Source organism: Streptopelia decaocto (genome assembly GCF_964273445.1).
Source record: "Streptopelia decaocto genome assembly, chromosome: 1".
In the NCBI taxonomy this organism is placed as follows: Eukaryota; Metazoa; Chordata; class Aves; order Columbiformes; family Columbidae; genus Streptopelia; species Streptopelia decaocto.
In genome coordinates this window covers 179,207,136-179,221,878 of record NC_138663.1, presented here as the reverse complement: position 1 = coordinate 179,221,878, position 14,743 = coordinate 179,207,136, and the positions used below count along the sequence as shown (strand labels likewise).

At 36.5% G+C, this 14,743-nt stretch overlaps 1 protein-coding gene across 1 annotated transcript in view; it reads left to right on the top strand.

Moving 5' to 3' along the window:
- Positions 1-14,743, top strand: part of VWA8 (von Willebrand factor A domain containing 8) — a 186,568-nt gene that overhangs the window by 87,522 nt on the left and 84,303 nt on the right. The window contains exons 22-25 of the mRNA XM_082050523.1: positions 8,806-8,881; positions 9,545-9,680; positions 10,950-11,069; positions 12,963-13,168. Of these exons, the coding sequence (XP_081906649.1) occupies positions 8,806-8,881; positions 9,545-9,680; positions 10,950-11,069; positions 12,963-13,168 (538 nt within the window). The remainder of the gene's footprint in view (positions 1-8,805; positions 8,882-9,544; positions 9,681-10,949; positions 11,070-12,962; positions 13,169-14,743) is intronic.

The following is a 14,743-nucleotide window of genomic DNA, read 5'->3' as shown; positions in this document are numbered from 1 at the left end:
ACTGCCAATAGCGTTAACCATGCTCCCAGGGAAGTATTCTATATATCATACTTTTAATGGTTCTTATAGACCTGAATCTAGAGCATTGAATATTCAAAGCATGTGTTTTAGTTGACTACTTTTTAAGGGAAATAAATAATTTTACTGCTTTCTTCATGGAACATGTGGAGGCGATTCAGTGTCAGATGAAGGTGGACGTTCTCTGCCCTTTCAGAAATGTGTCTGACAGATGGTACCTCATTAGTCCTTGAAATTCAGGTTGCAGACACTGTAGTTCCGCTTCAACTAGTCTCTCTGAAAATGAGTGTGTGCTTGTCAGCTGCATGTCCTGAGGCGCTGAGTTTCTAGTGAGGTGGTCAGTCTGTAGGAAGATGTTTTGGGGACAGACTTTTTAGCAGGGCCTGTTAAAACAGGACAAGGGGTTTTAAACTAAAGAAGGGGAGATTCAGGCTAGACATGAGGAAGAAACTTTTTACAATGAGGGTGGTAAAACACTGGCCCAGGTTGCCCAGTGAGGTGTCAGATGCCCCATCCCTGGAGACATTCCAGGCCAGGATGGACGAGGCTCTGAGCAACCTGATCTAGTTGAAGATGTCCCTGCTCATTGCAGAGGGGTTGGACTAGATGACCTTTGAAGGTCCCTTCCAACTCACACTGTTCTGTGATTCTATAGAGTTCTTGAATTTGCCCATATTGACTGTTACTTCATATAATTAGCTATGAAAGAGGTAATATGTATGTATGTATAATAATGTATAATAATGCTAATACTGAATGGGTGTTGCAACTCAATAATATCTATTCTGGAGTACAGAGATATATCCTTATCTATAAAGTGTCCTTGTTGGTGGATATAATTAAGATGTAGCCAGAGGAGAAACTGCTGGAGTGGAGAAAACTGTAAAGCTTTAAAATTATTAAACTGTAGAGCTTTACAATTAATATAATGAAGATCTTTATTAAAATGTAGTGTTGTGTAATAAATAAAAGTAGGGAATAAGTAATAGACAAAAATAATTAGACTGAATTCCTAGAGTATTCTGATTTATGAATCTAAGTGACATTTTTCAAAAATTTTTCAATGATATTAAAGTGCCATAATTATGAAGATATCCCAGAAATGTTTACTTTCAATGGATTGGGAGGTAGATAAGGGGGAGATACACCACGATGTAGTGTAGTACATTTTGTGATGCGATGTAATTGATGTAGGTGTCTTTTATAGAAGAATATCTCACCCCACTCCAGTGGCCACTGAAGCCATGATAAGTAAAACTAGTCAAGCTCAACTCTGACATCCTCATTATGTGTATCTGTGACTATTTAGTTGTGTAAGAACATCATCATTGCTTATAGAAATAGAAGCTTTTGATGAGCAGACTGCAATGTAAACTACATCGATAATTTATTGGTGGCTTACGAATGGATTTTCTGCTGCTCAGAGCCTCAGTGAATCTGCAGAAGACACAAAACAATTAGTTCTGTTCAATTGTTCTCTTTCTGTGTATCAAGAAAACATTCTTCTGGGAAATTAGAAAGTTTATTGTCCAAAAAGAGAATACAAGTGTTCATAAAGTCATGTGCCAAACAACTGGGCATATTTTTGTGGTGTATTAGTAGTGGTCTCTGTAATGTCTAAAAAGTTGAGGCTGTTTATAAGTGTGGTTTAATGATTTTTCATAAAAATACAGAATGTAGCAAGTTTACTTTTGCTTTTAAATTAATCTATTATAAAATGTAGTTCTTACCTGAAGCTTCTGATTTTAAATTAGCCATATTAAGTCTTAGCTCTCTGTGTGATATCTTTTCTTACAAGTTGATAGCTTGTTTTCTGCTTTTCGGGGTGTTAATGTATATGCTAAAGCAAGTTGGCTTTGTTGTACATTTGATGTTTTACCACTGTCAGCAAAATATTAACTGCTATAGAAAATATTTTTGTTATCTGATAATCTTACTATCATTTTAGAAGATATTACGCTACCTTTTTCTGGTTTTCCTAATGTTACATTTCCTTACAAAGATTTTACCTACGATACTGCATCTCCCTGTCGAAGTTACTGTGTTTATTTTAGTGACTGATGACTGAGTACAGGGTGTGAAACAGGGTTCATTTTAAAAATCTACTACATTTCGTATTGTACCTTTTCTAGTTCCCTAATAAATTACAGTAATCTGATGATCTTTTCTTCCAAAAATTAACTGAGTTTACATATGTTATCCTTTTCAAAATAAACGTAATTTTGCTGCGATCTTTAACAATCAAATTAATGAAGAGGGTTGGGGTAGGAAAACGAGCTTGTGGTGTCCCTACAAGCAATACCTACTACAAACTGTCCATTAATCTTTAGATGTTAATTTTCTTTCCCTCTTTTAGCACACATAATCACTATAAAATCCAATTACCTATTTCACCTATTGAGATCATTTAAAACTAACCTTTCAGCTTCATTGACTTCCAGGTTTTTTTCAAGTCCAGTTAAAAAACTTGTTTCAGAAGGAATAACTTCCTTTGCCCAAGGCACAGATGAACACCCGATACTGTAGAATTATAGTGTCCCTGTTCTCGGAATTGCTTTTGGTTATCTTCTCTTGAAAGAAGACAGGACTATGTAAAGCAATTTAAATGCTGTTACAGCTTTGCAGATCTGTTTTTTAAAATGAGCAACCCAGAAAAGCTGTGTCCGTAGCAGGCTGATTTTGAAGCCAGCGCTCTTCAGCTGCACCAGATTATTAGAGAAATCCATTGAACACAGTGAAGACGTCTGTGTGTATGTATGTGAGCAGGCCTCAAAAAAAGGCTAGATAAGTTTTCCTCATGATTTTTGAGTCATGAATGTCTAAATCTAAAGTATTTTCTTTCAGTGTTGTAAACCGTAACCTTATAGTATGGGCTTTATTCTTTCTGCAGCTCAGGTTTGGGAATAAATAATAAGATTATGTTTTGTTATGAAGATTTATGTTGTGAAGCACTGAGTGTATTTGCTAGCATCTAATAGGTATCTTTCTGGTTTTTAACTCTCGTTGTTGTTTTTTCCCCTTTTCTTAAATATATTTTCAGTCAATACAGAGATGCCCTGCAAAGCTTCTGAGAGTTCACACAAGCTGACGGTCTCTGTTTTCAATGTTGGCTTTTCATAAGCTGGCTGACTGGCTCTGCTGTTGTCAGATTCCAGCTGTTAGAGACCTATTTCAGTTATCCTTTTGTAGGAATTGAATTCAGCTCAAAAGTCCTGCTGTCCAGCTGTTATGGAGATATAGCTTAGTTTGGAAGACCCTCTTGTTTCATTTTCCTCTAAGGCTGAAGTAACAGCTTCTCACTGTTTACTCGGTGAAATGTATTATTATATACAATAAGGGGAGCCGGGGGGTGTCATGTTTCTTCATTTACAGATTTTTCATGAGAGATGGATCACTTATAAGTAAATCTGTAACTTGATTTAGGCATATAACCTGAATCAAATGTGTCATTCCCTTTAGCCTTTGTTCTGCAAACTGCAGTCACACTGAGTAATGAATACTTTTATACTCCAAATAATTTCTTGGATTTTAAACAAATATATGTCCTGCTGAGCAGCTATAATGGCCTAGCTGAAAAAAAATGTGAATTTAATGATCAGTGCATACAAATAAGTCAAAAAGGCTTTACGGTGTTATCTTAACAGAGAAATGAGACAGCTGGTTGGCTTTTCAGATATTTCAGAATTTCGTAAACATAGTGATCAGCTCATGCAGTGCAATGGCTGTATGGTAGGTTGGCTAAAGAAATTCATTTGTAAATGTCAAAGCCATGCAGATTCTTTCCTTGTGTTAAGATGGCCTACTCTTCATCAGGATAATCCATGAGGGGATTAGCTAAACAATTAACAGTTTCAGATGGCCCTTGGCCTGATTATTTTTCAAATGCTCTTAAAATTAGCTCACAGCAGATGGGTGATTGATTCATGTCTGATTGAAATGTAATTGACAAGGTATATGTATCTATATACATAGGTATTTAGATAGATATCTCACAGAAACAAAGAACAACTATTAGAGTGTATATTCTGTGTGTGGTTTGTCTTTTCAAGTACCGTAAAGTTCCATTTGGAGAATACGAGGAAAGCCAACCATAAATCTGGTTTATCTAAGCTTGTTACCATGAGTACAAACCCTTCAAACACAAGGTTACCTTCCATACATACTGTCTTACGCTTTCAGCCTCAGTGTAAGTGCATGCAAAAGTCAGGACAATATTCTTTGGCTCTTGTCAAGCTGGAGTAATTCCAGTGAATATGGATGTTTGTACTGTTAACTGAGGGCCTGACACTGTGTCCTGTGTTTCAACAAACACTTTCCTGAGGACTCAAGCCTTAAAGTACAGCAGTGGAAGATACCTTTTCCTTTTCTTAAGACGATGAGTAAATTATAAAGTAAATCAAATTCTGGTTTGGTGTCACATTTCAGTGTTTGGGGAGGAAAGTTTCAAAACATACAAAGAATATTTGCTGATGTGTCATGTAGATGGCATTAACATTTGTAAAGAAGACTTTCACGCACTGATTTCATTTCTCTAAAAAAGCATCTTTCAGCCAGATAGTCCTCCAGGTGAACTAACACAAATTTCAGGAGAAGAGGAATGTCATTCTCCTTTGTTTCTTAATTTTTCCTCCTGGCAAGTTTCAACCTCTGTGTCTCAATACGGGATGATCCAAAGTGCTTAGAGAGTTACTTTCTTTCCATCTTTGCCTCCCACCCTGCCCTGTTTCAAAGTCTGTCAATAGAGGTATTCAGCTTTTCCAAACAACTCCAAATTTTAATTTGAAAAGAGCCTGGGAGAAAGTTTGTGTCTCCAATTAATGGAATAAGAAATGCTGAACTCATTGGATTAGTAGAGAGGAGAATTCTACTCTAAACAGTAAAATAGCTACTGGGTGCATTTCCTCTCCTTTCTTTTTGGAGGAATTTTAAAAATTCAATTATTTAATAGAATTCGGATAAATCTTGAAAATTGGCAGAGGCAGAATGGACTGAACAGTCTCTGTGGTTGATGGAAATTTTTCCTGCTGCATCCGATGGTTCTTCCCTGGAAAGAAGGCATTACTGTCAGAGAAATAGTAACTGTCACCAACTTGTATGTTCAAGTAAGTCTTTAGACCTCAGAAAATGCTGCCTTTAGGGTAAATAATGCACCAGTAGCAAAAAATAAATAAAAGGCAGTGATGTGAGCTAATAAACAAAAAACATCAAAATAATTCTCTGAAGTCCTACTATGAATTGAGTGAATTGAGTGGTACTGTCAGAAGAGTTGCTGAGTTTTAGTAGCAGATCTTTTTGTTCTTGTTGTTTTTTTAATAGAGAGCTTGTTAGGACAGCTTGCTCGATAAAAATCAAAATACACTCTTAGGAAAGACATTAGCGAGCTTTTCATATTTTTCTTTTACGATCAGGAAGAAGATGAATCAGTTCAGTTGAGTAGGATGACAGAATGTCAGACAGTTTTTCTCACCTGCTTCTACATTCCCACAGTCTTGCTTCCTTATGTCAGAACTATTTTCATCTTGGGTGCCAAATGTGATGAAATTAGGAGGTTTTGATATTCATGTCTTTGTTAGAGCCTAGTTAATATTAAGATGCTAATATTAATAAGTGAACGTGAATTACAATTTTTATTTCCTTTCCTGTGGGAGTGAAATTCTACAGTCTAATGTTTTAAGTGCCAGACATATTTTACACTTAGAAAAATCTGCATACCGTATTGTTCAGAAATATTTCAGACTTAGCATATTTTTATTATACTCATGTTAGGTTTCTGAAAAACAGAAATTAATGACGTCTAATTGCATAGCTTATGATTCTGAAAGGAAAATAACATTTATCGTTATTAACCCTGGCAAAATCATTTTTATGTACATGGCTGAATGTAATAGCCTAAGCAAGTACAGGAGTTTTTCATTCACTTACGTTATCAAGCCAATGGAATTAATATCTGACTGTATATTTAGCTTCTATAATACATTGCGAATCCCCTGAAATATTTCCTTAAAATATTAAGGCTCAATAACAGCAAGGTAGAAGAAAAGAGGGAGCCACAGATAAGAAAAAAATCAGAAGCTAGATTTAGGATGTATATTATTCTTCCATTTTGATTTCTTCTACATTTTTTTTTATTCATACAACTATCATACTAGTGCTTAAGTAAACTGTAAACTCTTCAGCAAAGTAAACTGTAAACTGTCCCAGTGTTTTCTTCCCCTAAAGATACCGTCACTCTGTCTTCCCTGAAGAATGAGAACAACCAAGGATTTCTGTGGGCTGCTGGTGTCACTAAGCACAGTTTAGTATTCCATATCAGGGACTTGTGAGTGATCTCTGCAGAGCCAGAGGGATAATTAGCTCAACAAAAATAAAATACACAACTTTATGTTACAGTAAAATGACATTTGACATTCATGTTTTTCCTTCCATTGCCACCTGTGCCCATCCACACCACTGCTAGAGACCTTCCTTTCCTGCCACGCTCTCTTCACTTTATTTTTTCATGCATTGGCTGCTGAGTGCAAATTTATGATCTGCAAAGCATCCTGCAATGCTTCAGCTTCCTTCACCTTATTCTTGGCTTACGCTTTCCTTAGAACCTCCCATTTTCTCACATTTCTGCTACTTTAAAGAGATTACAGTTCAGGTTTGACAAATCCTTCCCCTTTTCTCCTTGGATTAATTCCTTAGAACGTTTTTCATGAATTATTTCTAGCTAATTAGTAACCTGTGACTGTGCCTTCTCATACCCTAGGGGTTGCTTTACACATTTTAAAGTTCTTCTGCATCTGCGACTGTATAGGCTTGAACCAGAAATGATGGAGGTAGGCTGATAGATGTACTCTGAGAATTTAGTCCGTATCTGTGTTAAGAAATAAAAGTCATTAATTTATTGTTATTTTTTGATCCATTGTTGATTTCTTTCCCCAGTGTAGAGATGGGTGGGCAAACAGGGTGATGAGGCAAACATTGTTTTTATGGCCATGGTGGCATCTCTAAGATAATGGATTAATGCTACTGCTTATTTTAGTGGTTTAGAAAGCATATGTTGCAAGTGAATGCAATATGAATATCACTATTTTGAGGAATGTTGCTGCTTGTGACAGGCTGCATTTGATGGTGTTAAATGAAGTGAAGGTGGCCCCACCTTTGTTACCTTTCCACTCCTGGATTAAAGCTCAGAAGAATTAGCTAAGCATTAAAAATCTCCCTTCCCACCCTATGCTTTATTGCTGTGTGTGGGAAATGCTGAAATAAATCAATCATGAGTTTAAAGTTAAACAATAAATTATTAGTTATTAGGGACAGAAATCCTGCTGACAGTAGTTGCAGATAAAGGAAGAGTGCATGTTACGCCCTCAGTTTAAAACTGCAATGGGAAGCCAGCCATTTAATCGCTTGCTGCAAACAGGACTGTGTTTGCTTTCCTGTACCCATGGAGCTTATCAGAATATCGTTGTTTTATTACAAGGGGTTACAAAATTAAAAATAGAACTCAGGTGGATATTTGGAACAGCGAGTCACGTTAGCTTAAGCAAACAGTTTTGTTACACGGTGCGGCTGTGAAAGGTAAGAGATGCATCGCATCTCCCCTGCAGTGCAAAGGTTTCCCGCCTGCCCCATCGACCAGCACATGGATCTCAAGCAGCGTAACTGGGGCTCTCCTGATGGGTTTTGTCATGTGGATAAGTCCATCGTTCTGTTGACGCAGACTAATCCAAATTCGGAAATACAGGGAGAAAGGGATGACATGGCCTGCTTGCCCTGAGGTTGAATTGTATATTAGAGCCCACGAAACTGTGGGAATTGTGGGACCTTCTGTCATCACCCACCTCTGAATTATTCCTTAGCTCATTGATGCCTCTGAACCCCAAGGTAAATGGGGTTGGTTTTACAGACCTAGGCAAAGGTTTTGACAGGTATGTCATAGAATCAGGAGGGGTATTATCTAGGTTAAGGACATGATGTATATAGGTACATCCACTGTGCTGATGTCTGTTGCTCAACCTGTCTGAATTGCTGCTGCTTTTCATTTATCTACGTTTGGTGGGGATGATGTAGATGATACTAATAAAGATTAAGGAATATTCTCATTACTGATTTTAATTGCACTATTTTAAATTTGAATTAAAAAGTCATTTGAGCAATTCAAACACAAATAGAATTTCAGAAAGAAATACTATGCTATTAAAAGCCTTTGTCCCATCTGATCTTACATGGTTCATGATATAAAATGTAGCAAGTGCTAGTGAAAATTATCCCATCTGATATAGTTTAGATAGAACTAAAAATAATTTATTTTTAGAATTCCACAAGAGTATTTTTAGTCTTTTTTTTGTTTTTCTTGGTGATATGTGCAGAAGAGCAACTAAAATATTAATGATTTCATTATGATACTGCAAATTCCTGTTTGGTTCTGGGGAAATTTCCATGTTTGTCATGTAAATGACAGTTCGAGCATGTTTGTCTAGGAATAGTAGCACCAGCAGTTATATGCCTACATGCAAAAGATAAAGATTTGCTTTTCATTTTTGTTTTCATTTCCAGGATTTATGAGAAATTGAGAACTACTGTGAAAGCCCCAACAGAGACAGGGATACTTACCTGTGACTGCCAGGCTGGCACAGTGTTATTTCTCAGTTCAAATTCTTCAAGAATTATAAAAATAATAGATATCTTTTCCTCTTAGAAAAAGAGAGTCTTCAGCTTTTCATTTATTTGTTTGCATTTTATTGTAACTAAAATTCCTGTGTATTTTTAATTAATACTGTCTGGTTTTCCACATTTCAGGGATACCACTGTACAAAGCCTTACCCTGCAGCCTTCTGTTAAAGACGGTCTTATCATTTATGAAGATTCACCACTGGTCAGTAGTAACATTTGGATTGTATATCTGAAAGTGTTTTTCATTTGAAACAAGTAGTTAAACATGCTGGCTTTTCAAATAGGATTTTTTTTTTTTGGTGATCTGATTACTTTTGTAAGTCAGTGAGTGACGTTTCATTAACTTTTACTTTGGTCACATTTGTCATGTTTGCTGTGCTAAATGCCAAATAAGATGGTAATCTTGGGAGTCTAAATGCATAAAATGAGCATGGAAAATAATTTAGTTAGTGTACACCTGACATATTCTAACCGATACAGTGGTATTTCGAGTGGTATCTCCAACCTACCTGCTAAGTTGAACTGCAAACAGCTCTTCCAACCATTTTTTAGTTCTTTCAGCTTCACGTTGACAGTGTAGATGGAAACTGCTTTCGCATGTCTCTGTCAGCACTCCGGTTCGCTCTGTCAGGGTCCTCAGCTCCCTCTCTAGCACCTCTAGTCCTTTCCACCTCTGTCCCAAAAAACAGAAACACCCACCTTTATCATCTTCCTTCTTCCTCTTCCCTGCTACACTTGGGTCATAGCTTATCTCTGTTCTTGTCTCAGTGCCACTAAGGTGTCACCACTACTGAGATGTCAGTAATGCAGTTTCTTGCAGTTATTTTTGAGGGGGTCGTGATGATTTGATTCTTTTCTCTTTTAGGTAAAAGCAGTGAAGCTTGGCCATATTTTGGTAATTGATGAGGCAGATAAAGCACCAACAAATGTCACCTGCATCTTAAAAACATTAGTAGAAAGTGGGGAAATGGTTTTGTCAGATGGAAGGCGAATTGTTGCCAGTAAGTAGATGAAAGCATTTTGATCATTTGCAGTTAGATGTAATGTGTTGCTGGTTTTCAGCAATTACATTACTAAGTAGAGACCCAAAAGAGCCTTAATGGAAAACGTACATGATTCCAAAAGGTTAGCAATTAAAGAATTAACAGTCATTTCCTTTACTACTTCTGCAATAACTACAAAGTTTTCCCAAATGAGCAATCTCAATAATTTTGCTGGAAAAAAAAATGTTAAATTTTAAAAATTGTAAGTTGACCTTTCTTTTTGTCATTCACCATAAGAAATAAAGTTCTAGATGACCAAATTGTGATCTTGGTTTTGCCCATCTGGATAGCTGGGGCAGAATTTGATCAGATCTGTAACTGAAGATAGGAGTATATATAAGGTTGAATTGTTAAGGTTTTCATCTAATCAAATATTTCATATGCTTGTATTATTTAAATATATCCTGCAGGGTGAGAGTATTTTGTGATTTAATGGAATTTAATTCGTTTGAATTGCAGGAACTAAATATTTTTAATTCTTTTTCAAAGAAAAACCATGTTTGAAATCCCTTCTTAATGTTAATAGACACTGTGTTTTACGTAATTAGTTGCTTTTTAACCATATTGGGAACAACATTTAAGTATGAGTGGAGCAATCATTCACTTGCATGGCACAACACTTGTCTTTTGCTTGTTGTTATAAACTGTAGGTGGGCATTTTTAAAAAATATCTTGCTAACCAGCCTCAATTCTTACTGTAGTTTTTTTTAGAGGAGGTAACAGGATTCCCAAACACCATGTGCCACTGGAAACACGCTGCAAGGGAACAAGTGGGGTCAGTCTGACTCATTTTGGAGAGACGGAGCCTTCACATGTGTCTCTGACTTCTCATGGATTTTTATAATAACCAGGAGGAATTTCAGTCCTCTGTTCCCAGAGTGGATAATATCAGACCAGTATAAAAACACATGTTATTCGCCATTGGCTTTGGCATTTTGCTGAAATTAAGCATAAACAGGAAAATTAGTCCCCACCACAAGAACAGTGGATGCATTTTTATTTTTTTTAAATGAAACACTTTGGTTAAATTTTCAGGGAAAAAAATTATGAAACTATAAAATGAAACCTAGAACACTATAGTTGAATGACATGCTAAGAAGCTATTGAACCTTCTTTTGTAACTGTTCTTCTAATTCTAAGTATTCTTCTAATCTAATTATGTTTGTTTAATTCATTCACAATTGCAAAGCTTAAATATGTAATTAATAAATCTTATTTCTTTTCCAGATGATGCTCTTGTAGAAGGAAGAGAAAATACAATAGTTATTCATCCTGATTTTAGGATGATAGTTCTAGCAAATAGACCTGGATTTCCTTTCTTGGGTAATGACTTTTTTGGCACATTAGGTAAGTGATTCATATTAAATGGTGATCTTGAATAGAATTGATTAATAAAATTACTGTCTTTATTCATTAGATTTCATGGGAAAAAGGGTCCTTATACATACTGATATTTGGTTTCACATAAGACACTCATGGTGAGATACAGCTTGAAGACCAATGTGTGAATTTAGGGGTCTTAATAAAAGTGCCTGAACTTGCCCTGAAGAGAACAGCTCTATGCGGTCATCTGTGTTACAACTAATTTATTTTATGGGATTTGTCCAAAGACAGCAGATAGACAAGGATACAATAAATCGTTATTAATGAGCATTTATTGTGTACAAATATAGCAAAACCAGCTGTAAGCAGCTTGATTCCTGATATCAGTGGTTAACACAACTGCTCACCATTTTTATTCTCCATATCAAAACAATGGAGGCTTCATGGATGGTTCTTTTCTCTCCTCTTAACAGAGGAGGCTAATGTCTTCTTTAATGCTACCTGCTTCTTCATCCTCATTAACCTCTCCTTCCACATGCTCTGTGTGACAGACCTTTTTAAGATACATGTATTTGACACAATATTGAATTTGTCCCAGTTTCACATAAGGCTATCCATATTTTGCATCCAAGTTTTTTGTATCAACAGCAGCCTCATTTCATAAAGCTCCTGGTAGGTCCTAAAAATCCTGTGTGTCAGCAAAGATTTCCCACAGCTTCATCTCACAGCAGAGGAAAGGATTTGTGTTTCGTAAGGGCGAGTAATGAAGAATTCATCAATATGCATAGTCCCATGTCAGTCTAAGTGGGCCTCTCGCAAGGCTTTGGCCGTGTTATACACCTGCGGTACCAGCTGAAGGGCCCTCCAGAGTCCACCGACTGTGTTGTCTACATTGGCATAGCCACTTATGCAGGCACCCTAATTTTCTGTGTCTTTGTCTGTTGGCCTTGGCTGTAATGCTTCTTCTACAAGAAATAATAACATACTCCAAAAAGCAAGAGCAAACCCAATTCCATACTGCATGATAACCTTTTATTTTTAAGATGTAGCTCCCAGTGAATGGGCATTCCACGTCAGAGACCCATTGGTCTGAATTTTACCCAGCTATGTTGCCCCAAGATGTTTTAGTATAGCCTGTTTCTTTTTCATGACCTTTTTTCGCTCCTGACACGAACCTTTTAACAAAGTCAATCATCCCAGCATTATTGCTTGTGTCCCACATGGCAGAGGCTTAGTTGAGGTTTTGGAGTTCTTCATTGCTTTTGTTTTTCAAGCATAGCAGCGCTTCTGCTTTCAATCCAAGTCCTTTTTCAGCAGGATCTGATGATGCTTCTGCAAAGTTTTGTATGACTGCTAAAGGACTCTTTATGAATTTTATAGGTTATGATTGGGACCAATATAATGCAAATATATGGAAATAATATCTTGCCACATTTCTTACCATACTTCAAGACAGGTAGAGAGAAAAGATAAATGCAGTATTTCCTGTAGAACTCTCAACTGGGTTTGCATTAGGGTATTCCTGCATATCAAGATTTCCCTGCATCCTGTGATGTGTTGCAGGTGTTCACAAATTGGTCCCATTCAAACCTCTTATTCTTTCTCTGTTTCTTCTCCCTCTCCCTCTCCTTCTCCTTTTCTTCTTTTTTTCTGCTTCATTTGACTTGTGTTTCTTCTTAAAATTAATTTCTCCCGTGTGTTCACCTTCATTAAAATGTCATGAGAGATCTCCACGTGAAGCTTTTCCCTCACATTTTTTGAAGCAGTTTTTGCCTTGTTTGTTTTACCAAGGAGTTACCCAGCATGCTCTTCAGCCATTGCTTTTCCATTTAAGGTGCTTTTTGAAACTTAAAGGGGCTGTTGTGATGCTCGCTCTTTATGAATTACTTAACTGTATGCTTTTTTTTTTCTTTTTAGGGGACATTTTTAGTTGCCATGCTGTTGACAATCCCAAACCACAGTCTGAATTGGCTATGCTTAGACAATATGGTCCTGATGTTCCTGAGCCGATTCTTCAGAAACTGGTGGCTGCTTTTGGAGAACTCAGGAGCTTAGCTGACCAAGGAATTATTAACTATCCCTATTCAACTAGAGAAGTTGTGAACATTGTAAAACATTTACAGGTACAGCACATCAGATTTCATTGAAAACTTGAGTTCATCACTACTAATTTTTTAATGTGTGAAGCTTTTAGAAAAAGGTGCTGCCATTGTTCATGCATTTTTATTTAATTCTTATGACAAGTTTTGCATTTCGAAGTAATCATCATATTCAGGCAGTCTGAGGGTAAGGATTGCAGATGTACACAGGCAGATATTTCTTCTGTGTGTTTATTTATAGATATAAAAGTACCTTGAGTGTCTGTTTTTCTATTATGTGAGAAAATACCACATTCACACTGTGAATACAGTATGCAATGTTCATACTAGCCTACATTACAAAATTGTATATTCAGCATACAATGCTTCCAGGACAGTGCATCTGTTCACTTCACATTGCTATAAAATTTTTAGCTTTAATCATTTACCGGGGCAAAACAAGTCCCTGCTGCAAAACTCTAATACATCACAGGGGGAATTTTTCAGAGGAAAATGTTAGATGGAGAACAACTTAACATGCAGGTACTTAGGATCCATGATTGCTTCCTACACACATTTTAACTGTCAAGTCATGAATTCTGATTTAATGATGATTTTTTTTTTAAGACGACAGTAGAGTCTGACTTCTGTCTTTATAAATTGAGGATACTTTTTGTCTGAAGTATTTGAAATTTAAAGTATCTTAATACTCTTTGCATGGCAGTGCTTTTATTTTGTTCTGTTTATAATAATGAAATCAGTAATTTGTGCAATTTATAGGCTATTTCTTGAATTACTGAATCTTAGATTGAGAAAAAAGATAAGTGTAAATATTACTTGTAATCATTACAATTACAATATAATTTCTCAAATTCTTTGGCCTACTATTCCCATGTTTAACACTGCCTATTATAACAGGGTTGCATGGTGGTTTTGTGTTTGTGCTCATAAACATGGTCACATACGTTCATCCAGACATTTAGATCCTGCACCTTAGAATTACTTCTTTTAAAAATCTTCATCTGGATTTCTGGGGAGAATAGATTTTTGTGTTCTGTGGTCTCTAGGGTGCAGTGAGGTCCTGAGGCAAAGTAAATTTGTGCTATTATGATAATAATATAAAGAAAACATAATTATATCTTTATAACTTTGTACTAAGGGTTAACAGAATCCAGACCTAAAAGCTGAGGAATCCATCCAAACAAACATGTAAGCAGAGTAGTTTATTAGGACCCATTACCAGTTAATAGGTATTTGCTTACCAAACTGATAAAACATAGACCATGTTGATTATATCACTGATGTCTTTAAACACAGAGTTACATTTGAAATGCAAGTGAAAGAATTACAGACCTGAGGAACAGCCGCTATGCTGCTGAAAAGCTGACGGTTTAGGGGTCTTGTTGAATGAATTCCTCCCCGTCTTCATACTCTCTGGCTGTTCTGACCTTCCTGTGGAGGTTCTTTCCTTCATCATCTGCCTCCAAGTAGTCTGAAGTTGCCCTTTTTTCTGTCACGCACTGGTGCGGAAACACGCGGACTCTTTTTTTTGAGTGTAAACAGCATCTGATTGAAGATTGGAAGAGTTACATTGCTCATGGTCTTAAGGCCACTTACTCT